The sequence below is a fragment of the Mercenaria mercenaria genome, chromosome 10 (genome assembly GCF_021730395.1).
Source record: "Mercenaria mercenaria strain notata chromosome 10, MADL_Memer_1, whole genome shotgun sequence".
NCBI classification, from domain to species: Eukaryota; Metazoa; Mollusca; class Bivalvia; order Venerida; family Veneridae; genus Mercenaria; species Mercenaria mercenaria.
Genome location: NC_069370.1, coordinates 41,062,711 through 41,090,635, shown reverse-complemented (window position 1 = coordinate 41,090,635; position 27,925 = coordinate 41,062,711). Strand labels below are relative to the sequence as shown.

At 36.3% G+C, this 27,925-nt stretch overlaps 1 protein-coding gene across 2 annotated transcripts; it reads left to right on the top strand.

The window, feature by feature from the left end:
- Positions 1 to 297: 297 nt before the first annotated feature.
- LOC128559894 (xanthine dehydrogenase/oxidase-like) lies at positions 298 to 27,814 on the top strand. Of its 2 annotated transcripts, none has more exons than XM_053552900.1 (15): positions 298 to 434; positions 4,120 to 4,177; positions 5,416 to 5,512; positions 5,799 to 5,907; positions 9,349 to 9,475; positions 10,919 to 10,980; positions 12,149 to 12,205; positions 12,462 to 12,527; positions 13,210 to 13,348; positions 15,354 to 15,524; positions 16,010 to 16,086; positions 19,114 to 19,204; positions 22,414 to 22,502; positions 26,722 to 26,840; positions 27,717 to 27,814. In XM_053552900.1, exons 1-15 carry the CDS (start codon positions 387 to 389, stop codon positions 27,787 to 27,789), a joined length of 1,383 nt encoding a protein of 460 aa, XP_053408875.1. In that variant the 5' UTR covers positions 298 to 386; the 3' UTR covers positions 27,790 to 27,814. The 2 variants fall into 2 exon arrangements, with proteins under 2 accessions (XP_053408875.1, XP_053408876.1); XM_053552901.1 differs by lacking the exon at positions 298 to 434 and adding an exon at positions 441 to 585.
- The last annotated feature ends 111 nt before the right edge of the window (positions 27,815 to 27,925 follow it).

Sequence of the window (27,925 nt, the reverse complement as noted above, 5' to 3'; positions counted from 1 at the left end):
AGGAAGCAACAAGATACCGGCATGGGCAAGAACCCTCTTTACTTGATCTCATTTTCTCAAACGAAGAAAACATTCATAACTTAACTCAATAAAATGGAGTTCTGGTCTCTGTTTCTATATGGACTACATGGACTTAAAATGCAGCCGTTCTCTGCTTCATCTGAACTATCGAAAGCAGCATTAAGGCATACAGTCATTGGAAATTGACAGGGGAGAAAATTGTCAAACTCGCCTGGAGCACTTTGTGTAGTAGAGCCGTTCACCCGGTATGTGACGGTAAACGGGTATGTAACGGAGAATAGCCACGCCATTAAGCCTTGCAGTTGAACAAAAATAAACGTTTTTTACGTTTTCTTATTCATGTTACGGTGACAGCTGAAGCGGCCATGTACACACGATCAGGCGACTTAATATTTTTTGTAAATGGAAATAAGGTAGCATTCTGATGTTTCTTCAAAAGACAAAATAAGTGGTCTGATGACCTAGAACAGTAGAAGGCTAGATCTAATGAAGGGCACTGTCTAGGGCACGTAGCCACGTATACCAACTGTTCTTAAAGTAGGGTCGCAGTTTCACAAAGCGACGGTAAATAAAATTGATCCTTTTAGGGGTTCTGTAATCCCAGTCTGTGACTAGTTACCTGCACAGAGTCGCAAGCAACTGCTACAGATAATTTACTTGCCAATAGCGGATTACAACAGGCTGGTAACATTGCCGGATCGGGCTTTTGACATAAAAACTAATATTTCTTGAAAAATAATGAAGATATTCCCTTTGAAATTGTTTCATTTATTAAGCATAACATATGATACAAGTTAAGGAATCGCCACAGTCACAATTCTGTATCAGTTCATATTTTCAGGCCGAGTATTTTTCTCTTGAAAATTGCACTAAAGCCTTAACAGCTGGTCAAATTATCATCAACATAAGAAGCATATGATGATTTATAGTACATATGCCGCTTGTAAAATATTTGAGTCTCGTTTAGACCGAAAATTTACCCCAAAATATTGAAATTTTATGTGCAGTAGAACTCCAATATAAAAAATATTACAAAGACAAAATTTAGTTAATTTCATAGTACAATATGTATACTGCAAACTCCTACGGATTTTTGTCGAAATTGTTCCTGGTTATTGCATTAGACATAAAAAGACAACCCCATGTAAATTTAATTTAAAATGTTGTTTGTACATGCATTACTGACCACAGGTATATAGCCAGGTAAGCCTATACATAATCCTATAATATCACCTGTTTATATACATGTAAATTATGTGTAAACAGATAACACAAATTGGATAAATTGATGGTGTTGGGATTTTTGTGTATAATTCAGTAATCAGGTAAAATTTCAAAATAATTTCTGAAGACTTTATTCTTCACGGTCTGCTTTACAATTGGCTGTAATTACCTTTGAAATGTATTGAATATATATTGAGTTCGACTGCAGATAAAATTGCAAAATTTTGTCATAGAAAAATATCGAATAAAGGCATAATACAGGTAGTAAAATGCATATCCTTCTACTTGCATATGTTCACATAGATATTTAAAACATAATTATGACAAATTTATTGACTTTATTGTTACCACTTAGTCATCTTTTATTTTTATGAAAATTTCCATGTAAAATTTTGAGTCAAATGGCTGCCACTGTAGGCGATGCCTTAAAATAAAAATAACTTGGTTGCCTTCAGTTTTGGTAGAATTATTTCCCCTTTTCATATTTTTATGACGCATAATTTTTGAAGTCCAAAAAAATATGTTCCGATGCTAAGTTTAAAACAAAAAAAGGGTTCAATGTCTTTCTAATGCTCTAAATTATTGCGCTAGTACATAAATGTATACATTTTACTGTGCTTTCACTTACAACATTATAGAAAAATGTAAGTTGTAAAAAAAATTGTTCATATATCTGCACTAGAAACAAAGAATTAACCCTAAATATATAGAGTAAAGGTATTGGCGCACAAGTTTGGAGCAATAGAAAGCCCTTGAACCCTTTTCTGTTTTAAACATTGCATAAAACATAATTTTTTGGACTTCAAAAATTATGCATCATAAAAATCTGAAAAAGGCAAGTAATTCTAACAAATCTGAAGGCAACAAAGTTATATCTACCTTAATATGCATCATATGTTATGCTTAATAAATGGACCAAGTTTGAAAGAAATATCTTCATTATTTTTCAAGAAATATTAATTTTTATGTCTAAAGCCCAATCGGGCAATGTTACCAGCCTGTACAATCCACACTTTAAGCATGTAGTGAAGAATGTTTAGATTTTCATGATACCTAATCTTACTAACACTTAGAATTATTACTCACAATCTTATAAATGTTTGATTTATTTGAATCAGTCTTTTATGTCTAAAGTTATGAAGAAATATTGAAACCTAGCTGTCCCGATTCACCAATAGGGGATCACTTTTCATCCTAGTTTATCATACTTTCTATCCATTTAAAAATAGATTTTTTCTAACGAAACAAGATTTTTTTCTGACGAAACATGACTGTGGTATTAGAAATAAAGATTTAAAGGCAGAATGTAATGAGAATCAGTATGTTTTACATTTCAAACTGGAGATACTAGGTAAAAGAATATAGCGCTAGTTTTCACAGTTACATTTCTATCATGCGTAGAATCTAATTAGCACCAACTATATTAAAACTAAAAACCAAAATACTGATACATAGAACCTTATTTATTTATATTAATTTGCCAGTTCAAACCATTACAACATTAAATCAAGCATTGATTTGTATTTTTAAGCAGAATAAACAACCTTTTGATTATCTCCTGTATTGATTGAATTGCTGCCTCTGCTTGATGGCAATTTCTTTCATTGAAGTCAATCAAAAATTCAAAACCACATTATTCCTATGAAAGTGTGTGTTTCACTCTTCAAAATGATACCAAATTTGTGTGGTTTTATCGAAGAAACTTTGAGGTATGCTAAAAAATATTCTACTTTGAAGAATTCAGGAGTGCTAAAATCCAACTCAGGAAACATGGTTGCAAGAGTTATCTACTCTTGGAACTCAAACTCATTAGATTAGATACATCTTCTTTTGTCTAAGAATTGCTAAGTGTTACTAAAATCTTGTATACTCTCCTACGTTTAAGAGAGATTCACATTTTATTTTCAAGTGATCCACTATTGGCAGTGATCAGCTATTGGCAAGTTGACTGTATTAAAAATTGAAGTACAGGTCTATCTGTGACATGACATAATGGTCAAAACTGGTTTTATATTAAGTTCTGTTCACAGGTCAAGTAAATTAACCTGCAGCAAAGGAGGTAAATGTCAGTAGAAATATACCATCATTTCTGCCATATTTATCTACCTTTCTACGATGAATCCTCCCCCTACGCACAGTTGGAATCACTTTTTGTGCCTCACCAAACGTTCTTGATGGCTCCCTTCAATATGTCTATCCATCCGTCTGATACTGTGTTCTGCTTATGATATATCTCGAAGTTTTTGATCAAGAATCATCAAAACTCATAGAATTTACACTCAGTATAATGAGAAGTTGTGCACCTGGTATTAAAAAAGAGATTTCACACAGCCAGACCAGAGTTATGGCCCTTTACTTAGTCAGAAATATACATAAAAGGGGCCTTAAAGTTTGTTAAGTATTTGACCTAGGATTATGAAGCATAGGAATATTATTTTGCATGTGAAGTTGTGCAAATTGAGTAGACAGACCAGAGTTATGGCCACTGAGTTAGTCAAAAGTATGCAATAAAAGGCATAAGTTTCACTTAGTGCAAAAATTTTCAGTTTTTGAAAATAAACAGGTTTTTCTTCTGTTATTGATTTAATGTTAGATGTTTATTATTTGTACAATGCACGCTCCATTACTGTATTGTAAAATGAGTTCAGTAACTTCTTTCTCTTGACGGAAAATAACCTACTAGTGTGAAACATAGTACATATGTTTATAATACTTGGCTATGGCCTTCGGTAATGTGAATTACAGTCCGGCTATATGCCCTCCGTATATCCCATTTAAACCTTTATACCTAATTATATATATATTTGTATGGTTTTGCGAAATGCTCTTTTTTATTCTATTTTAAGTTTTATTTTCATAATTTTCATTTCACAGGTTGTAGAGCCATCCCCTGATGGTGAAGCCACACTTCTGCAGTACCTGCGACGAAAGTGTATCTTTTCCGCTCATTTGTGAAATTGTATTTGCTCTATTACCAGTCACGGGTGTAACTGTTTTAAGTTATGTAACCTATTTCAGTTACTTTTTCAAGCATTTTATAACCTGTATTAGTTATAAAATGTAGTTAACTCAGGTAAGTTATTCAAAAAAAGTCTTTTTGCTGTTCTCACAAAGTGACCTTTAAAGTGAAATTAGTAGCAAACTGTGGTTAATCAAATTCTCTTTTAGTCTGCGCATGACCCGCTAAGCATTATGGGATATTAAGAGTTTTATAGCTTTAAAACGTTTGCGTAAAACTTTATCAGCCTTGCGTAAAAATGTTTACTGCATAGCTGGAAAGATAAAAGGTCAAGGATTCAAGAAATAATTGCATTAGTCTCACTCATAATGAGGAATTGGCACAGGAGGGCTTTGTAATATTTTATGATAACTGAAACAAGTTATGAAAGTTTAAGCAATGACTCAGATGGGTTATAAACTGCGATAACTTGAAACAGTTACACCCCTGACTGATTACACAATGTACATCTGTTCACAAGATAAATATATAATCTGCTGTAGATTAAAAGATTTTTCACTTCTTGTAGTATGAAGCTTTCAATTTATTGTGAATCGCTTGCGATTATCCCAGTTTTTGAATATGACCGAGTTGGATGTGATGTCAGATTGAAATGAGCTGAAAACAATAATTATGCCATGTGTTAAACTACATGATCACAACATACTGTGAAATTGTTTCATTGGCGGAATATGAATTGGTGGATATAAAATGAATTGGAATTTTATTTATTTGTTTGAATTTAATTATGTGGATTAATGCAACCAAAAAATCCACGAAAATTAATCTCCCTGATGAGCAATAATGATTTTACAGTGCTTGATACTGTAAATGATACCGGGTATTCCCATTTTAACCCATCTGACAGACCACCATGGAGTGTGTAGGTGTACATATTCTACCTGTACATGGTCAGTGAATAAAAGTGAGTTTAAACATGTATGCCTTTCCTTGCAGCACAGGGATTCATCACATGCTATGATAGAGGGGATTTTTTTTTCTTTAATCATGGTTTTATTTTATGAAATTCTAGTACAAATGTACTTATAATATATTTTTTCCCACTATCATAGCATTTGAAAAATCCCTGTGCTGTGCAGCAATGCATAATAAAGAATGAAATACTTTGGAAAATTCATATTTTTGTAACCTTTCCTTGACATGCTAATCAGTGCTGCTGCCAGGGACAAAAGAAGGGTGTGGTCATGGAGGATGTGGTTCCTGTACAGTGATGGTATCCAAGCTCCATCGCAACTCTAGCAAGATCATGTATCCTTCATTGGTGTATATAACTTGGAATTGGTGTATATAACTTGGAATTGGTGTATATAACTTGGAATGTTTGTACTACTGATTTTCACTGAATTTTGAAATTTTACATGTGTTTACCAATTAGAGCAAATTTCAGGAGTATGATGAGTTTGACATTAAATGCATTTCAACATCATTGAGATATATAATTCAGTGTGAATTTGACAATTTACGTAGCTTTACATGAACTCAACAATTAAAAAATTCAGGTCTAAGTTGATTTAATAGCCTTGACTTGCTGCAGACACTACACAGTGAATGCATGTTTATTCCCACTATGTGCGGCTCACGGATTGGCTATCACAACGGTAGAGGGTGTCGGCAAACCCAACACCGGATTACATGATATACAGGTTGGTGCTTCTCAGACTTACGAACTTGATATAGTAAAATCTGGCTGGAAATACCACCCTTGAGAAATGGAAAGAGTGGTCTTTGTTTGCATGTGGCCTCTCAACTCAGCTAAATTTACACTGTGATTACATGGGAAGAGAAGAGAAAAAAGTGGCCTTTATATGGAGGTGGTGTTTAGCAAAGGTTTAACTGTGTATCTGCCTTTTTGCATACACTGCACAAAGTTGAACTTCAGCTCCAAGGGTCACTCATTTTTTCATTGTTATGCCCCCACTGGGGGGGGTGCATATAGATTTGATCTTGTCCGTCCGTCCGAGAATGTTGTGTCGCGCCTAACTCCAAAACTATTTGACGTAGAGTCACAAAACTTTACAGGAATGTTGGTCAGCATGTGTAGTTGTGCACCTGGGGTTTTGCATCCGGATTCATTCAGTCATGTAGGAGTTATGGCCCCTGACTTTGTAAAAATTGGTCATTTTAATGTTGTGTCGCACCTAGCTCCAAAAGTATTTGATGTAGAGTCACAAAACTTTACACAGGGTTCGCACAGGCCTTGAAAAGTCCTTGAATTCGATGGTAGTCCTTGAAAACTCCTTGAAAATGACAAAAACCCTAAAAAACCTGGAAAAGTACTTGAATTTTGAAAAAAACTCCTTGAATTTGACCTTTCACTCCTTGAAAATATTCTTTCCGTAACTTTGATTTGCAAAAAGAAAATAAGGCTTAAAATAAATCGGAGAAAATGAAAATAAATTCGTGAAATTGCAGGATCGGGTCACTCGTATGCTATTATAGTGGTCTACGGCCACACTTTATCGATATTTACAGAGTGCTATTTCTACTTTATCACCGTTTGCTTGTTTCCGTTTCCGTTTTAAAAAATACGGGGAATAATAACTCGCAATTTTTAGCTATTTGCGAGTGTTTGCAGTGAATTAAAATGTGTAAGAAAAATAAACATGTTTACTCAAGTAAGCGGGAGACAAAAGACGAATATAAACAGTGGCTGAAGCCCTATAGAACAGACAGAACGAAGTGTATTTGTACGTCGTGTGACAAAATTTTGAGGTATCATTAGTACGAGTGCGCTAAAAATCACAAGAAAAGCGTTAAACCTCAGGCAAATAATGAATCACATCAATCTAATAATCGAATTACATCATTTTCAAAGGTGTGACAAGTGATGGTTGTTTTATTTTTGCATTACATAATAAAAGTTGTTCAGATTAGGTCGTGGTTTTGAAAAAAAATAGTGCTTGAAAAATTGTAAAAAGTCCTTGAAAAGTCCTTGAAAAGTACTTGAATTTTGTCTCTGATATTCTGTATGAACCATGTTACAGGAATGTTGGTCAGCATGTGTAGTTGTGCACCTGAGGTTTTGCGTCCTGATTCATTCAGTCGTGTAGGAGTTATGGCCCCAGACTTAGTAAAAAATTGGTAATTTTAATGTTGTGTCGCACGTAGCTCCAAAAGTATTTGACCTAGAGTCACCAAAGTTTACAGGAATGTTGGTCAGCATGTGCAGTTGTGCACCTGGGGTTTCGCGTCTGGATTCATTCAGTCGTGTAGGAGTTACGGCCCCTGACTTAGTTAAAAATTGGTCATTTTAATGTTGTGTCGCACGAAGCTCCAAAAGTATTTGACCTAGAGTCACCAAAGTTTACAGGAATGTTGGTCAGCATGTGCAGTTGTGCACCTGGGGTTTTGCGCCCGGATTCATTCAGTATTGTAGGAGTTATGGCCTCTGACCTAGGAAAATATTTATGTCCTTTTTTATGTAGTGGGGGCATCTGTGTCCTATGGACACATTTCTAGTTTTCTCTGGCAAATTGATCAAATGAAGTATTTTTAGCTCACCTGAGCCAAAGGTTCATGGTGAGCTTTTGTGACCACTCAGTGTCCATTGTCAGTCATGTGTTGTCCGTCCGTCAACATTTCCTAAAAAAATCTTCTTGAAAACCAATGGGCAGAATAACACCAAACTTGAATTCATGCAGAACTCTGGTTGCCATGGCAGCCAAAAGGAAAAACTTTAAAAATCTTCTTATCCAAAATCACAGGGCCTAGGGCTTTGATATCTGGTATATAGCATCATCTAGAGGTCCTCTACTAAGATTATTCAGATTATCTCCTTAGGGTCAAATACGGCCCCGCCCCCAGGGTCACATGGTTTATATAGACTTACATAGGGAAAACTTTGAAAATCTTATTGTACAAAACCACAAGGCCTAGGGCTTTGATATTGGGTATCTAGCATCATCTAGTGGTCCTCTACCAAGATTGTTCAAATTATCCCCCTAGGGTCAAATATGGCCCCGCCCTGGGGGTTCAAGTTTTACATTGACTTATATTGGAAAAATAGTTTAAAAATCTTCTTGCCTGAAACCACAAGACATAGGCCTTTGATATTTGGTTTGTAGCATTGTCTTATGGTCCTCTACCAAATTATACCCCTGGGAGGAAAAGAGGCCCTGCCCTGGGGGTCCTAAGTTTTACATAGACTTATATAGGAAAAAACTTTAAAATTCTTCTTGTCTGAAACCACAAGACCTAGGCTTTTGATATTTGGTATGATGCATTGCCTAGTAGTCCTCTACCAAAATTGTTCAAATTATGCCCCTGGGGTTAAAAGAGGCCCCGCCCTGGGGTCACTTATATATATATGATATGAGTTATATAGGAAAAATACTTAAGAAATTATCTGATCCTATTTCCAAGACTGCTTAATTATAATTACCTAATGACCCCAAGTAATATGATGTCACTTGACTGTGACCTTGACCTGCTGACCTACTTTCTTGTTTTTTAAGAAACATCCTTGAAATGTTGATGACATACACAGTTTTGCACACCGATCGTAAAACTGACTTTCGTTGACCATGAATGTGACCTACTGACTTTCTTAATACTTTAGCATCAGTTTTACATTTGAAACATATAGCTCATGTTATTCAGGTGAGCGATCCAGGGTCATCATGACCCTCTTGTTTGAATATTGGATAAGAATTTATTCAGTTTTAGCTTACATAATTAGAAGGAAATTAGCGTAAATGCTTATTGAATCACTCTGGTATCTTCATCTGGTGAAATCTGTAGTGATTAATGACAACTCTAGGGCAGATCTAGTCACTGTACCGCCCAAACTGTCTTCTTGGGGGTGGATGTGGGGGTTTGGGGAACAGTAGTGAAGTGTTATGACTGGAATAACAAAGACACTGCAGAGCCAAAAATAATTTCTTTGGGGAAAAAAACAGTAGCAATGACTGGACAGGTCCAAACTTTTTTGGGGTCCTAAACTATTACCCACATATTTGAGAGTCCCCTTTTCCTTCTCATTTAATTCTCACGGAACACTGTTTTCAACTTGAGCCACATGCTTGCATGCATGGTCCTATAATTTGCATTATTAACCTCAAACATTTTTCTTTTTACTGTTTCAGAAAAGGTTGATAGAGTCTCATGCATTACAGTGTGGTTTTTGTACCCCGGGGTTTGTGATGTCAGCATTTGCTCTGCTTAGAAACAATCCCTATCCCTCAAGAGATGATGTGGAAAGAGCTCTTGAAGGTATACTTTATAATTTATCTTGTATGTTCATTGCATACTTTCATTATTTGAATGCAGGAAAAAATCAGGTAATTACGTCATTAAACATCTTTGTTTAGCAGTTTTTGAATATAGTTTTATCAAATGATCACAATTTCTAATGGCAACACTTGAAAGGATGACAACACTTCAGAGAAGCTAAGATCCAAACTAGACTGGCAACACTTCAAAAGAAACTAAGATCTGAACTTGCTGACATTGCCTTGGAGGAGCTAGGATACAAACTGAAGTCAGAAACACTTCAAAGGAGATAAGATCCAACCTAAAGACCAACATCACTTCAAAGGAGTTCAGATTCAACCTAAAGACTGAAAACACTTAAAAGGAGCTAAGATCAAACCTAAAGATTGACAGCAGTTCAAAGGAGCTATTTTAAGATCCAACCATAAGACTGACAACACTTCAAAGGTGCTAAGGTTCGGCCTAAAGACTGACAACACATCAAAGGTGCTAAGATTCAGCCTAAAAATTGACAACACTTAAAAGGAGCTAAGATCAGACCGAAAGATTGACAGCAGTTCCAGGGAGCTATTTTAAGATCCAACCATAAGACTGACAACACTTCAAAGGTGCTAAGATTCAGCCTAAAGACTGACAACACATCAAAGGTGCTAAGATTCAGCCTAAAGACTGACAACACTTGAAAGGAGCTAAGATCCAAACTGAAGAGTGACAACACATCAAAGGAGCTAAGATCCAAACTGAAGACTTTCAACACATCATAGGAGCTAAGATCCAAACTGAAGACTGACAACACATCAAAGGAGCTAAGATCCAAACTGAAGACTGACAACACATCAAAGGAGCTAAGATCCAAACTGAAGACTGACAACACATCAAAGGAGCTAAGATCCAAACTCAAGAATGACAAGACCTCAGAGGAGCTACAGTTTAAACCTTTAGACTGACATCAATTGAAATAAGCTATGATCCAAACTAAAGAACCAGATCTTATATAAATGAAACTTCGTTTGCCTTTAATTTCTTTGCCAGTCAGTTTTTCATTAAAAAATTGTTCTTTGTCTACTAAATTACTCTAGAACTTGTTTCTGTAAACACTGGGTCACTAATGAATGCCTCTGTTTGACAGGAAGGAGTGAATGATCCACTTGTATTTTCCCACTTGAAATAGCAGTTTAGAGTTTCTGACCAACATGATAGCAATTTCAAAACTCTACCTTAAGTGATAGGAATTACATGTACATGTACAGTTGAAACTCGATATCACAACTTCTAAGGGATCGAGCATTTTACTCCGATATAATCGAAATTCTACTTAAATGATATTCATGTTTTCTGGACAGGACTTGAAAATGTCCTCGAGATAGTAAGAATTTGAGATAAGCAAGTTGAGATATTGAGTTTCAACTATAGTATTAAGTTTAATGTATAACTGTGTTTTAGGTAACCTGTGTAGGTGTACTGGTTACAGACCTATTCTGCAAGCAATGGAACCATTTACTAAGGTAAAATCCATTTTGGTGATAAGTACTATGTTGTAAGTTGGGCCTATTTTTGTGAACCCCATTATATGATTCAATTCTTGAGAAGTTACCGCATAATTTTGATGCAAGTAAAAAAGAGAACATATCTATAAAGACCATCCTGAGGGAATTAAAAAAAGTTGGTCTTTGCTAAGGGTGGTCTCTATACTGGCACGCGAGTAGTCCCCGGACAGAAATCGCATATATTTCGTCCTCAAAAGCTTAAACAATATCAAGAATAAAAACGATTAACATATATCATACCTTAGCTCCGGTATTACCAGTTTAGGTTTTTCCTGTGAAATGACGTCACGTTCGCGGGGAATTAGCGAGGCCCGAAAAGGGGTCTGTAGAACGTCAAATTTTAACATGCTCGATAGTAATGCCTGGACACCATTTTTTCATGAATATATTTATCGGGAACTGCCCATATGAGCTGGAATTATGAAAAAGACAGATGATATTTTATATAACTGTAAAAAGATCACGTTTGCGTCAAATTGATTTGTCCCAGCCACACGGAAAATTGCTTAAGTCACAGATATCTGGACAATGTAGTGCTATTAAAATTATGAAATATTTTGGCAAATTAGTATTGTTGTCACAAAGAAAATAAGTTTTCTTGTTGAAAGTGTATGTATCGTCTGCTAGTCGTGAAGTAAAGACATGTAGCCTTGATTTTAAAACCCTCCTGACGGGCCTCTCTTGCGCATGCGCAATAAAAACGGAAGCCCCGCCAGTGAAAATGTAAAAAAGTAACCATGCGGAAGGATTTCCACGATTATTATACTCATATGATTACCTTTGAAAAAATGAACTTGATAAACTTCTCCAAAACAAGCATCTGTTACTGTTTATAATAATGATTAGGCACAAAAATATGTAGACGAATCGTGGAAATACATGTAGAGCGTTGCGGGAGCGTGTCCGGGGACTACTGCTGTCCGGGGACTACTCGCGTGCCAGTATATAGGTAAATTTACACTATGGTTAAATGGGCATAGAAAATAGTGGCCTTTTTAAGCAGGTTCTATAGTAGTGACTGCAGAGGCGGGGTTTATGAATACTTCTTTTGAAGGCCTTATAACACCAATTTTAATTTGTAATTGAAGTGTAAAAAAATTTGAAAATGTAATTCATATACTTACAGGAATGCTGTCCTATGGGAGAACAGTGCTGCAAGAATCAGCAACAGTCAGACAGCCAGGTAAGAAGATTTACATTAATTCTCTGTAGCACAGGTTTTTTATACTAAGATTAAATTTGTAATTGCTTGTATGTCTAATATAATTCTTCAGCAATGAAAAACAAAACTTTATATTAAATATTTATGCTCCAAAACTTGCTTATGTTTTCAGATTGCAAAACCTTGAAGGTAGAGTAAAATGAGACAAATTGCAAAGGTAAAGGAGTGGACAGATTTTAATATCATTGCTTATTTGACTCATGTTCTGTTAATTTAGGCACCAGAGGATGTGAATGTTGGATGCCAACCTACACAAGTTCCAATTTTCCCGCCAGAACTACAGGTACTTTTGTTTTACATTGTACAGTGCAACATGTATTAACGGAACAGTGCTGGGAAGAGTAAATTTTGTTACTTGTACAGAGATTCTTGCTTTGGAGAGGTTAAAGGAAATATCTGCATTTCAAATGTAGAGGCCTTTGTCTATAGGGGTGCTATTAACTGTCGTTATGATGTATGTATATTTCAGTATACAATCAGTTGTTTCTTATTTAATGCATTTTATGCATGTTTTAAATAAAGTTAAGAAAATATTACCTATCGAGTGACTTCATTTACGTAAGTTTATATAACCTTGTGTGAGGGTTTGTCAGTTCTGTACTAAAACTGTATTTATTATAATTTGACAGATTGAAACTAAATGTGGCTTCATTTGGCAGCAGACATGTCACTGGTGAATGATTTTAACTCTCCCCCCCCCACCCCTCCCCCCTCCTCCCCCTCGCCAAGATAATGAATAGAATAATGAAAGTCTTCCATTGGCATCAAGTAATATACAATGTATATGCTAGTATAATGGCAGTAAATGGGAGTACCATTTACTACATAAATGTATATGCTGACAACAAATTCTGTAATCAGTATGTTTCTGTCAAAGAGATGGAAAATACTGTAGTTCTTTTGTTATTATAATGTTTATTTCATGATCTGACTTAGATGGTCAGTGTGATAACATGTCATTTCAGACAAGTTCGGAGTACAGGAAGTCTGTATGTTTTGAGGGGCCTAGTTGGAGCTGGGCTTCACCAACAGATCTGTCTGAACTTCTCACGTTGAAGTCTAAATACCCGCATGCCCCAGTAATTATGGGAAATACAACAGCAGGTATGTATTGTATTTAAGTATTTAACCTTTAGCCTGCTGGTGGCAAGTGTTTCTGCCTTTGCGACCAGTGAAGACCAAGATCAGCCTGCTCATCCGTGCAGGCTAATCATGGTCAGCACTGTTCGCTGTTTGATCAATAAATTTTCAGTGAACACCCTTTTGAATGATAAGTGGTACTGCCCAAATTGAATGATGGACCAGTCCATTTTAGAAATTTAGCATGCTAAAGGTTAAATATATAACAGAATCATGTTTTAATATGTTTGAATATGATAAAAAGGTTATATACCTGTGGAATAATATCTAGAGGCCATAGCCCAGGTGAATTATGATACATGGTGAAAAACAAGAGTATTTACGTATATTAAAACATGGTTCTGCTGTATGTACTATATATTTTCTCTGATTCTAATAGGTCTTTTATGTAAAAGGATTGAGTGATATAGGGAAGCACATTCTATTGTACGCCAAAAGGGAGGTATTATGTTATACCCCCGGTGTCCGTCTGTCTGTCCGTTAGCAATTTCGTGTCCGCTCTGTAACTCTTGAACCCCTTGAAGGATTTCAAAGAAACTTGACACAAACGTTCTGGACGATGTGCAGAGCACGCGTTCTGGATGGCTCACTTCAAAGTCAAGGTCACACTTACTGGTCAAAGGTCATATGAGTGTGTGTTCATGTCTAACTCTTGACCCCCATGAAGGATTTCAAAGAATCTTGACACAAATGTTCACCACATCGAGATGACATGCAGAGCACATGTTCTGGAACGCTCACTTCAAGGTCAAGGTCACACTTAGTGGTCAGTAGTCATGTCTGCATTGAAACTCTTGAACTGCTTGAAGGATTGTAAAGAAACTTGGCGCAAATGTTTATCACATCGAGACGACTTGCAGAGCGCGTGTTCTGGATGTCTCGCTTCAAGGTCAAGGTCACACTTAGGGGTCAAAGATCATCGCTCTGTAACTCTTGAACCCCTTGAAGGATTTCAAAGAAACTTGACACAAATGTCCACAACATCGAGATGATGTGCAGAGCGCATGTTCTGGATGGCTAGCTACAAGGTAAAGTTCACAGTTAGGGGTCAAAGGTCATACCTTAGGGTGTATATTTTGCTCCGCTTTGCGGTGCTCTTGTTTGTGCATAAATGGCGCCAAATATTATGTCAATGTGACATCAGTGTGACAGTATCTTGAAAGTAATGAGGGGTTACATGTCATGGTTAGTAGTTCAAAAGTGGTTAGATTACTAATGAGTAATGTTGCACACTTAATAATTAATTCAGAATGTGCAAATAAAATTTGACGCGGTTCTTTTAAATTATTTAGATTCTGAAATGTCTTTATCTACTATAATAGTAGATCCAATACAGCAGTACCCTTCCCTGTTCCTATATGGCGCCAGCATATATGTGACATATGTCAGTATTGCAATATTGTAATGAAAATAAACATCACTTATATTATCTTATATTATCCCTGTTAAGAGTTAAGGGGCTTCAGTTCAGTACAGAAGTAAAGCATGGTTATGTAAGTTGACTTGCACCTAGCATTATTACAGTGAATGATACAGTACTTTTGCATTACATGTTTATGAATGAGTAAAGTTTATTGAATTAAATTGACCTAACATTTGTGTCTGGTATCAGTAATTAATCATCATTCTGTTAACCCTTATCAAGCTGGACACGATTAATTCTGCCTTTGCAACCAGTGCAGATCATAATCAGCCTGCATATCCATGCAGTCTGATCAAGATCTGCACTGTTTGCCATTCAGTCAGTATTTGTTTTGTAAGCACCACTTTTAACAATCAATGGTACTGTCCAGATTGAAAGATGGACAAGTTCATTATAGAAATTTAGCAGGGTAAGGGTAAACTTACATAAATTACAGATTTACAGCCTTGCTTGTTTACTATATGATAGCAACAAAATAATTGAAGAAAAATACCTTGAAGCCATTTTAACTTTTGGATATGTTCTTATATGGAGATACTTTTTCAGCACTTTCGATCAAACTTGGGAAGTTCAACAGCTCAAAGATACTTTTATACGGAGGTAATATTCCGGCATTGAAGGAGGTCTGTGTTGTGGAGGGTGGTGTCAGTTTTGGTGCAGCAGTTACGTTGTCAGAACTGTCTCAACATCTAACACAGCTAAAAGGTGAAATTAAAGGTAATTCTGAAGTTTGGGTATATGCGTCTAACTTTACCTTTCCTGCACTTTCACGGTTGACTTCTAGATTTTTGTTTAAAATTTCACCCAAATGACATTTTTGTTGGAACAGCAGTGTACACTATTCATTGCTTCAAAGTAGAGGTCACGGTTGGTGGTCGGGGTCTGAATGAGCATGTAATGCATGCCAGCAAGTGCAGCCAAAAAAAGGTTGTTTACCTAAAATTTGCCACAGCTGCAAGATCAGTACTATTAGTAAAATTTGTAAAGTGATATTAAGGAAAATGCATTTGAATTGTGACTGTTGCATTCTGATAATATTTTTGCAAAAGAATCAGTATTGTTGTTTCTTTGATTGCATGTTTTGCAATATCCAGTTACCTATCATGTGTTGTGATTTTACATGCACTTAGATAAATAATGTCAGAATAATAAAAACAGAATTGATTTTTAGACTTAAAGAATTTTTGCTTTTATCATTACAGAGGGTAATAAAAAACATTTCCCAGCATTAGAAGAGATGGTTGGACGGTACGGAGCAGACCAGATCAGAAATGTTGCTGTGAGATGTCCTATATATTATCACTGTTGTTGCTGTATAGTAAATTGTGTACTGGTATTACTTGAATAGAAGCACAAGGGACAAAAAATTATTTTTTTTGCGCTTATTCGAAGAAGAGGGGATGTGTTAGGTTGCATCTGTCAGTAGAACATAGGGTTTCATGTATCAGTAAATGGAAAACTTCCGGGTCTGCAGCCATTAAATAAACTTCATAAGTGGATTACAAGTGGCTAGTAGAAGATCCTGTTGTTTGCTAGATCAGTTGGTGAAAAGTAAAGGTCAAAGTTAACTTTGAGACTGAAAAATATTTTTTATCAAAGAACACTTCAGTCTGTGGCCATGAAACTTCAAAGCATGAGAGCTTGTGGTCACCCTATTGAGGTCAATAGATCAAGCGTAAGGTCACAGTGACTTTGAAACTGAACACAGTTTGAAGAATGCTTTGGCATACAGTTCCCATAATTCAAAGGATGATTGTCTGGTTGGATTTTAGTTTTGGGGTTAGTAGGTCAAAGGACTATTTTGATCTTCAGAGTGTGATTGTCTGTATTCATTAGATGAGCTATATTGCTTACAGGGTCAAAGGTCAAGGTCGCAGTAATCTCAAGACTTAAAACAGTTCCTGGTCAATAACTTAAGAATACTTGGTACTATGACTGCCAAACTTGGTAACATGATTGCCAGTGGTCAGTAGATGAGCCCAGTTAATTTTTGGGGGGGATAAGTAGGTCTGAGGTCAAAATCAAATTTACTTAAAGTATGAAAATACATTTTGATGAATAACTGTAGAAAAATTGAATGCAACTATCACACTTCGTTAGATGAAAAAATTCCCAAATTCTGATAGAATTAGTTCCATCAAGGTTAGTAACCTAGATAACCTCTGTTGTTTTTAGGATTATTAGGTCAATGTAACATTGGCCTTTCGGCTAAAAAAATAATTCTGGATAAATAGCTTGAGAATGCTAGGATGTACAGCAGTGACACTATTATTGTCAAGGTCACAGCATAGAACGTACCCATTTACCGTCTAGCTATTATGGCGGGCATATGAGTTGTACAGACAGCTCTTGTCCTGTTATTTTTATCACAAGTATTTATATGCATTTTGCTATATGATGTCATTTCAAACATAAATGCTTATCATGGAGTATAAGAAATAATTGTATTCATATAGATTTTTTTTTCAACTTTTATAAAAAAAGTCAAGAAATCATTCTTCATGATTTGAAAAATGTTAGTACTTAATATGTGGTTGGCTTCTAAAGGTATCTTGAATAGGTCAAAAAGATTTAATATTTACAAGACAGCACATTCTTTAATAGTTTTGACTTTTATGTCTTTATCAGAAATAACAACATACAATACAAACAACATCTTGTCATTCTTGGAGAATAAATTCCTGTGAATTTTTTATTAGGTTCATGGTGAGCTTTTGTGACTGCTCAATGTCCATCGTCTGTAGTCCGTTGTGGGTCGTGGGTCATGCGACGTGCGTCCATCAACAATTTCTAAAAAAATCTTCTTGAAAATAACTGGGCAGAATTACGCCAAACTTCACAGGAAAGATCCTTGCATGGCCCCCTTTAAAAACTGTTCAAAGAACTGAATTCCATGCAGAAATCTGGTTGCCATGGCAACCGAAAAGAAAAACTTTAAAAATCTTCGTCCAAAAGCGCAAGGCATAGGGTCTTGATATTTGGCATGTGTCATCATCCAATGGTCCTCTATGAAGATTGTTCAAATTGTGCCCCTGGGATGAAAAGAGCCCCAACTCCGGGGGTCACAAGTTTTACATAGACTTATATAGGAAAAAACTTTAAAAATCTTCTTGTCTAAAACCACAAGACCTAGGCCTTTGATATTTGGTATGTAGCATTGCCTTGTGGTCCTCTACCAAAATTGTTCAAATTATAACTCTGGGGTGAAAAGAGACCCAGCCCCGGGGGGTCTCAAGTTTTACATAGCCTTATATAGGAAAAAACTTTAAGAATCTTCTTGTCCAAAACCGCAAGGCGTCGAGCCTTGATATTTGGCATGTGACATCATCTTATGGTCCTCTATGAAGGTTGTTCAAATTATGCCCCTGGGTTGAAAAGAGGCCCCTCCCCGGGGGTCACAAATTTTACATAGACTTATATAGGAAAAATCTTTAAAAATCTTCCTGTCTAAAACCACAAGACCTAGGCCTTTGATATTTGGTATGTAGCATTGCCTTGTGGTACTCTACCAAAATTATACAAATTATAACCCTGGGGTGAAAAGAGGCCCAGCCCTTGGGGTCTCAAGTTTTACATAGACTTATAAAGGAATAAACTTTAAAAATCTTCTTGCCTTAAACTGCAAGCCTAGGCTTTTGATACTTGGTATGTTGCATTGCCTTGTGATCCAAAATTGTTCAAATTATGCCCCTGGGGTGAAAAAAGGCCCAGCCCTGGGGATCCCAAATTTAACGTAGTCTTATATAGGGAGAAAAAAAATCTTCTTGTCTGAAAGTTCAAGGCCTAGGCCTTTGATATTTGATATGTAGCATTGCCTAGTGGATTTCTAACAAGATTGTTCAAATTATGCCCCTGGGATGAAAAGAGGCCCGCCCTAGGGGTATCTTGTTATATGAGTTATATAGGAATAAATACTTAAAAATTATCAGATTATATTTCCTAGACTGTTTAATTATAATTACCTGATGACCACAAGTGATAAGGGGTCACTTGACTGTGACCTTGACCTACTGACCTACTTTCTTGTTTTTTAAGATATAGCCTTGAAATTTGGATGACATTTACAGTTTTGCACATCGATCTTAAAACTGACTTTCAGTGACCATGAATGTGACCTACTTTCTAATATTTTAGCATCATTGTGCTGTTTTAAACATGCGGCTCAAATTACTCAGGTGAGCAATTCAGGGTCATCATGACCCTCTTGTTGATTGATAGTACAATTTGTTGCATCGTCAGTTCAGAAATTTTGTTACTGATATATTTAGGATGATTTTAATTGGATAAAACATTATGTATATTTCAGACGTTAAGTGGAAGTATATTATCAGGAAGATCAAACTCAGATATAATAACGCTGTTTACAGCTCTTGATGCATCAGTGTGTCTAGCTTCAGGTAAATAGTATTTATGGTAAATAGCTACATGAAATTCGCAGTGGGAAGTTTCATGTTAAAATTATTTTCTAACAAATTAAAAGTAAAGATTTTTTTTTTTTTAAATTTCCTATTACCAACCTTAGAGTTCTTTAGAATTATGCAAAATATGAATTGTATTGTCTGGTGTTTAACCTTTAGCCTGCTAAATTTCTGAAATGGACGTCTATCATTCAATTTGGGCAGTACCATTTATTATTCAAAGGGTGTTTACTGAAAAGATGCACAGGCTGATCTTGGTTTGCGCTGGTCACAAAGGCAGAATCACTTGCTGCCAGCAGACTAAACGTTAAAGTAGGAAGAAATTTGTTATTGACCATGTGGGTCAAACAGTAGTTAATTTTCCAAATTAGAAACAAGCAGTTTTAAGCTGTGAGGATCTATTATTTCCCATGTAATAAGTGTTATGCAGTCAGTGCTACCATCTTACTTGTCGGCCCGCTTAGCTCAGTAGGTAGAGCGTTGGTCTACGGATCGCAGGGTTGTGAGTTCGATCCTCGGGCGGGGCGTATGTTCTCCATGACTATTTGATAAACAACATTGTGTCTGAAATCATTAGTCCTCCACCTCTGATTCATGTGGGGAAGTTGGCAGTTACTTGCGGAGAACAGGTTTGTACTGGTACAGAATCCAGGAACATTGATTAGGTTAACTGCCTGCCGTTACATGACTGAAATACTGTTGAAAAACGGCGTTAAACCCAAAAAAACAAAAACACAAAAAAAACAACAAAAAAACCCATCTTACTTAAGGGCAATTTTGACAGTAGATAGGTTTTGATGTAAAATAATCCAAAATAATAACGAAATAAACAGCAATATGATGAATCCAATTGATATTTGGCAGATTGTTAAACATTAGCCTCACTTGCCTATAAATTTGTTTGTCCATATGATTGAAAGTACGTAATGAAAGTACATTGTGGAGCTTTTTATGCCCCCGAAGGGAGGCATATAGTTTTTGAACCGTCTGTCTGTCTGTCGGTCTGTCCGCAATTTTTGTGTCCAGTCCATATCTTTGTCATCGATGGATGGATTTTCAAATAACTTGGCATGAATGTGTACCACAGTAAGACGACGTGCAGTGCGCAAGACCCAGGTCCGTAGCTCAAAGGTCAAGGTCACACTTAGACGTTAAAGGATAGTGCATTGATGGGCGTGTCCGGTCCATATCTTTGTCATCGATGGATGGATTTTCAAATAACTTGGCATGAATGTGTACCACAGTAAGACCACGTGCAGTGCGCAAGACCCAGGTCCGTAGCTCAAAGGTCAAGGTCACACTTAGACGTTAAAGGATAGTGCATTGATGGGCGTGTCCGGTCCATATCTTTGTCATCGATGGATGGATTTTCAAATAACTTGGCATGAATGTGTACCACAGTAAGATGACGTGCAGTGCGCAAGACCCAGGTCCGTAGCTCAAAGGTCAAGGTCACACTTAGACGTTAAAGGATAGTGCATTGATGGGCGTGTCCGGTCCATATCTTTGTCATCGATGGATGGATTTTCAAATAACTTGGCATGAATGTGTACCACAATAAGACGACGTGTCACACGCAAGACCCAGGTCCGTAGCTCAAAGGTCAAGGTCACACTTAGACGTTAAAGATCATTTTTCATGATAGTGCATTGATGGGCATGTCCGGTCCATATCTTTGTCATTCATTTATGGATTTTAAAATAACTATGCATGAATGTGTGACACAGTAAGACGATGTGTCGCGCGCAAGACCCAGGTCCGTAGGTCAAAGGTCCTAAACTCTAACATCGGCCATAACTATTCATTCAAAGTGCCATCGGGGGCATGTGTCATCCTACGGAGACAGCTCTTGTTCTGTATGTGAATCCTCAAAAATGTGATTTTCTCTTAGAAGCCCATTGTGAAAATTGACTGGAGAACCAGTGTTTTTAAATTTGTCTCTCAAAAAATCAAACATATTTCTTTTGATTCAGTGCTGCTTTAAAAAAAAAAATGCTTTACTAAAATTCTACATTACAGGGCTCTCGCGACTGGGCGACTTGAGCGAAATAGGCGCTCTAGAACTTCAAACTTCGCTCAAATCTAACCTCAAAGCGAAATGCAAGTCGCCCGATTTTCTTTGATTTCCGCACTCGCTAAGTACTGATTTCCGCACTCGCTAATTACTGCTACCCAGACTGTTGACAATTTGCACGGTGTCATAATGAGTGTCGAATACACAAACACACGCCGGCAGCATAATTTAAGCTCCGCCTACCTCAGGTACTTGCGAGATTATGCCGAGAAGTGTGAAAGCGAATCAAATTATCCGATACACCAGAGTCTATTGTGTTAAGCCAATCAGCGCCGCGTTTACGTCTTTGACACTTCGCGTTAATTGTCAACATGTTCGAGTGCAAAAAAAAACAATGTTTTATTAAAGAAACTGCTGATTAACTATGCGATTAATTGGAATATGGTTCACAATTATTTGTTATCTATGATAAAAGAACGACATGTAATGTATTAACTACGTTAAATTGACTCCCATCGATGAATTTATTTGAATATGTATTTCTAGATTACTGTACACATTTTACTTTCAGTTTTATATTTCGAGTGAGATACTGACATTCTTCGGTGAATGACTCGGTGCAAAGAGCTATAAAAAATAAATACACTTCTACTTCTTTGCTCGGTGTTAATAATAAACACTTCATACATGTACAAGATATAACCAAAATTCGGCGTGTTACATTTATAGCATCGGCTTGAATTTTGAAAACGACTTTTTTCAGAATTTTGTAAGAAAACGATAACCACTGTATGGGAAATGATCTAACTAAGAAAATGAACGGTCACATCAATGTTTTTTATCAAGAAACAAGAAAATTACAGCCACCTTTCGAATCACTCAACATCATTGCGGTAGAAAGTCTTCCCACTTCTCCCTTAAGTCTCCCCACTTCTCCCTAAAACAGCTTGAGGGAGAAGTGACTTCTCCCAAAAATTTGGACCTAGCTAGACCCCTGCATTGTAGTCAAACATGAAGAACTACCTACTTATATTTACTGATCATGTTTAGTGATGTCCTTTGATCATGTTTTGTTTTTGTGATGTATTTAAATCATGTTTTATGATGTCTTATTAGGAAGTTAGATATGAAACATTGAATATTTGATTTTACAATGTTATTTCTCTGTATATAGTGAATGGAGAGAGAAATGTTGGTATAGAAGGACTCAGTCTACAAGAAATGGAGGTCATTAAATCAGTCTTCATCCCAAATAGTGACCAGGTAACAGTATTTGATGTCCACTTACCTTTTAGATAATAATAAACACAAGGTGAATGGTCAACAAATCAGTTATCAAAACCACTGTGCCAGGACCAAAGGCCAAAACCTTTTACTATTGACTGGGAAGCCATTCAATTTTTAATGAGATTAGTAGACATAAATTTTCATTTATATCTTCAAGTTTTGACCCTAGCTCAGCAAGATACTGTGAAATCATTTAATTTCGTCGGCACGAAATTTCGTGGTCTTGACCAAAACGGCTGTTTCGTGGGGACATAAATTCGTGGATTTTCAATTTCTGAAGAAAAAAAATAATTTCCACAGGAATAGATCTACTAGTACTTCTGTCCTTACATGTGAAACCTACACGTGTCAAACAGCGCTACCATGGTTACCGAATTTGCAATCTACGCCGCGGGAGATTAGCGAGTGATCATGTGCCAAATAACGACTGCATTATCTATAATTATACGACCCCTAATTAGCAAAACTTTTTAAAACTGTGAAATATTCAATGAGAAATGTCGGGGCTAATTAAAAAGTGTCAAAAACCGTAGCACCATGCACAGTTAGCATTCATAATCGAAACAGATATAAAGTTGATCATTTGATCGTGTTTTAAACAAGAACTACTTATTGTACTGCAAATTAAAACACACTATATATAATTATAGATTTAAATAATGTAGTGCTAGTATAACCATAATAATTCTTACATAAACTATTATAAACTGGTCCGACTTTTTTTTGGCAAAATGAATGCGCGTCTGCATCTAAAATTACAAGCTGTTGAACTTGTGCATGTGTTATTTCCTGCCGAGAAACGTGTAATATGAATCAGGTATTAATGCATCGGATACAAATCTTACAATTGATTTGTAATATTTAATAGTTCCAAAGTCATAGTATTTTACTACATGTCAGTAAAAATAAAGGCTAGTGTATAAACATTGCATAGCTGGGCCGAAAAAAATCATGTAACAGCCGTATTATAGTGTAGTTGGCATGTGACGCTACGTCATACTTCTATATTTAGTATCTACTTTCACTTTGACAGAAATGTCGTAAACAAACACGGGTACATTTCTAAATGAAATAGTCAGTTTTGTTTCCACGCATACTTATGTTTATCATTGATGGAGTCTCCATAAACTACACAAAAGCTGCAGGTTAGTACTGTCGCATGCATGCAACTACGGATCAGATCGAACAGCTATGGTGTCTTTTTTGGCGACTTTGTGTACAATTAAAAGTTATCGTTGGGCATAATTTGTTCGTTGGGACTTAAATTCGTGGTTGAGTTCAACCACGAAATCCACGAAAATTAATCCCCCATGAATAATAATGATTTCACAGTATAGTGTTGAACTGTAGATCTGTCAATAGCCTAAACTGGATGCTTGCTTTATATAAGCAGTCATGTAATAACTAGTTACTTGTAGAGAACATGTACCAGGACAGTTACTTAAGAGAACATGGTAGCACAAGTACAGTTACTTCCAGGGAACATGTTAGTGTTCTTACAGTTACTTACAGAGAACATGCTAGAACTGGCTCAGTTACTTACAGAGAATAGGTTAGTACTGGATCAGTTACTTACAGAGAACATGGTAGCACAAGTACAGTTACTTCCAGGGAACATGTTACTGTTCTTACAGTTACTTACAGAGAATAGGTTAGTACTGGTACAGTTACTTACAGAGAATAGGTTAGTACTGGATCAGTAACTTACAGAGAACATGGTAGCACAAGTACAGTTACTTCCAGGGAACATGTTAGTGTTCTTACAGTTACTTACAGAGAACATGCTAGAACTGGTTCAGTTACTTACAGAGAATAGGTTAGTACTGGATCAGTTACTTACAGAGAACATGGTAGCACAAGTACAGTTACTTTCAGGGAACATGTTAGTGTTCTTACAGTTACTTATAGAGAACTTGCAAGTACTGGTTCAGTTACTTACAAAGAATATGTTAGTACTGGTTTAGTTACTTACAGAGAACATGGTAGCACAAGTACAGTTACTTTCAGGGAACATGTTAGTGTTCTTACAGTTACTTATAGAGAATAGGTTAGTACTGGTTCAATTACTTACAGAGAATAGGTTAGTTCTGGTTCAGTTACTTACAGAGAATAGGTTAGTTCTGGTTCAGTTACTTACAGAGAATAGGCTAGTACTGGTACAGTTACTTACAGAGAATAGGTTAGTACTGGTACAGTTACTTACAGAGAATAGGCTAGTACTGGTACAGTTACTTACAGAGAATAGGCTAGTACTGGTACAGTTACTTATAGAGAATAGGTTAGTACTGGTACAGTTACTTACAGAGAATAGGTTAGTACTGGTTCAGTTACTTACAGAGAATAGGCTAGTACTGGTACAGTTACTTACAGAGAATAGGCTAGTACTGGTACAGTTACTTATAGAGAATAGGTTAGTACTGGTACAGTTACTTACAGAGAATAGGTTAGTACTGGTTCAGTTACTTACAGAGAATAGGCTAGTACTGGTACAGTTACTTATAGAGAATAGGTTAGTACTGGTACAGTTACTTACAGAGAATAGGTTAGTACTGGTACAGTTACTTACAGAGAACATGGTAGCACAAGTACAGTTACTTTCAGGGAACATGTTAGTGTTCTTACAGTTACTTACAGAGAATATGTTAGTACTGGTACAGTTAGTTACAGAGAACATGGTAGCACAAGTACAGTTACTTTCAGGGAACATGTTAGTGTTCTTACAGTTACTTATAGAGAACTTGCTAGAACTGGTTCAGTTACTTACAGAGAACATGGTAGCACAAGTACAGTTACTTTCAGGGAACATGTTAGTGTTCTTACAGTTACTTATAGAGAACATGCTAGAACTGGTTCAGTTACTTACAAAGAATATGTTAGTACTGGTTCAGTTACTTACAGAGAACATGGTAGCACAAGTACAGTTACTTTCAGGGAACATGTTAGTGTTCTTACAGTTACTTACAGGGAATAGGTTAGTACTGGTTCAATTACTTACAGAGAATAGGTTAGTACTGGTACAGTTAGTTACAGAGAACATGGTAGCACAAGTACAGTTACTTTCAGGGAACATGGTAGCACAAGTACAGTTACTTTCAGGGAACATGTTAGTGTTCTTACAGTTACTTATAGAGAACTTGCTAGAACTGGTTCAGTTACTTACAGAGAATAGGTTAGTACAGGTACAGTTAGTTACAGAGAACATGGTAGCACAAGTACAGTTACTTTCAGGGAACATGTTAGTGTTCACACAGTTACTTATAGAGAACATGCTAGTACTGGTTCAGTTACTTACAGAGAATAGGTTAGTACTGGTACAGTTACTTACAGAGAATAGGTTAGTACTGGTACAGTTACTTACAGAGAACATGGTAGCACAAGTACAGTTACTTTCAGGGAACATGTTAGTGTTCTTACAGTTACTTTTAGAGAACGTGCTAGTACTGGTTCAGTTACTTACAGAGAATAGGTTAGTAGTGGTTCAGTTACTTACAGAGAATAGGTTAGTACTGGTACAGTTACTTACAGAGAACATGGTAGCACAAGTACAGTTACTTTCAGGGAACATGTTAGTGTTCTTACAGAGAAAATGCTAGTAATGGTTCAGTTACTTACAGAGAATAGGTTAGTACTGGTTCAGTTACTTACAGAGAATAGGCTAGTACTGGTACAGTTACTTACAGAGAATAGGTTAGTACTGGTTCAGTTACTTACAGAGAATAGGTTAGTACTGGTACAGTTACTTACAGAGAATAGGTTAGTACTGGTACAGTTACTTACAGAGAATAGGCTAGTACTGGTACAGTTACTTACAGAGAATAGGTTAGTACTGGTTCAGTTACTTACAGAGAATAGGCTAGTACTGGTACAGTTACTTATAGAGAATAGGTTAGTACTGGTTCAGTTACTTACAGAGAATAGGTTAGTACTGGTTCAGTTACTTACAGAGAATAGGTTAGTACTGGTTCAGTTACTTACAGAGAATAGGTTAGTTCTGGTTCAGTTACATACTGGTATGAAATTGTGAGCACTGTGTTGGTTAATGAGCTATTGTATATAACTTAAAATATTACTGGAAAAGAATGCTTACTTATCCTTTAAAAGAAATTAGGAAAAGATTAATGATGCTTGTAGTTGAACTTAAGGTCCTCGGTTAAAACTTATCTCTATATAGTAACAGATTTCAGTTTGATTACAGGATAAGTTTACACAGAGTATGTTCTTCAAACAAGCACAGAGAAGGACTTTCTCATTGGCAATCATCAACTGTGGAATGCATGTTATTTTGTCGGACACAAGAACAGTAGAGAAACTTAGGTAGGGGGTATTATTTGGGAAATAGATTTTTGTTTTGCTTGCTTTGTCGGCAAATAAAACACAGTTTTGAGTTCAGATGTGCAGTAATCTAATCATGAAGGCCGAAGGCCTGAGTGATTATTAATTACGAGCATCTGAATGAAAAAAGCCTGTTTTATTTGCCAACAAAGCACGCAAAACTAATCTCTATTTCCACTCTAATACGTTCGAATTACACCAGGAAGGGATACTAATCTGGAATCCTTTTTTAGGCTTAAATGGATGCATTACTTCCCTTTGCCAAAAGTAGGTCATTTTGCGAAACGTGTTTTAATTGACAAGACAATTCAGGGTAAAATCCTTCTTTGTTTATATAAAAGAAAATTTTAAAAGTGTTAGAATACCTTTTAATTACTACGTCAGTTACACTTACTTAATCTAATGGTTTATAGGGAGCTGTTTCAGCATCTACCAACTAGTGTCAGCATTCTCCCTAGCTCACCTGAGCAGGAAGTGTTCAAGGTGAGCTATTGTGATCTCACTATATTTGTTGTCATTATGCAATTTGCATCATCAAAAAAAATATTGTTAGCACCCTAGATGTCACAGTGGCCCATTCTAACCACACTGGGTCAGAATGTTTGTCATTATGAAATCTAGGTAAAGTTTGAAAGTGAATCATTTGGGGACAAGGTGGAGTGGCAGAAAATATTTTTAACACTCCAGATGCCACATTTCCTACATAATGTTCATGAAATTTAGTCAAAATGTTTCTCTTTAGAAAAACAGATTTGAAATTAAACAAGGTCATATTTGGTCTAACATTAGGTCATAGAAAACCCTTGTAAACATAACATTTGTCATATTTTTTACCAGATCTGCATGAAACAATTTCAGGATTTGTTTTGGTGGAATAGCAGACAAGGCAGTTTTGGCAAGGAAGACCATGGATTTAGCAGTTGGAACGTAGGTACATTAGATTTCTTTTCATTTTTAGCTTGGCTATTTAAAGAATGGGTAGAGCTATTGGACTCACCCATGCGCCGACGTCCTGATTTTGTTACGTTTTTTACATGTAAGCTGGTATCTCAGTAACCACTTGTGAG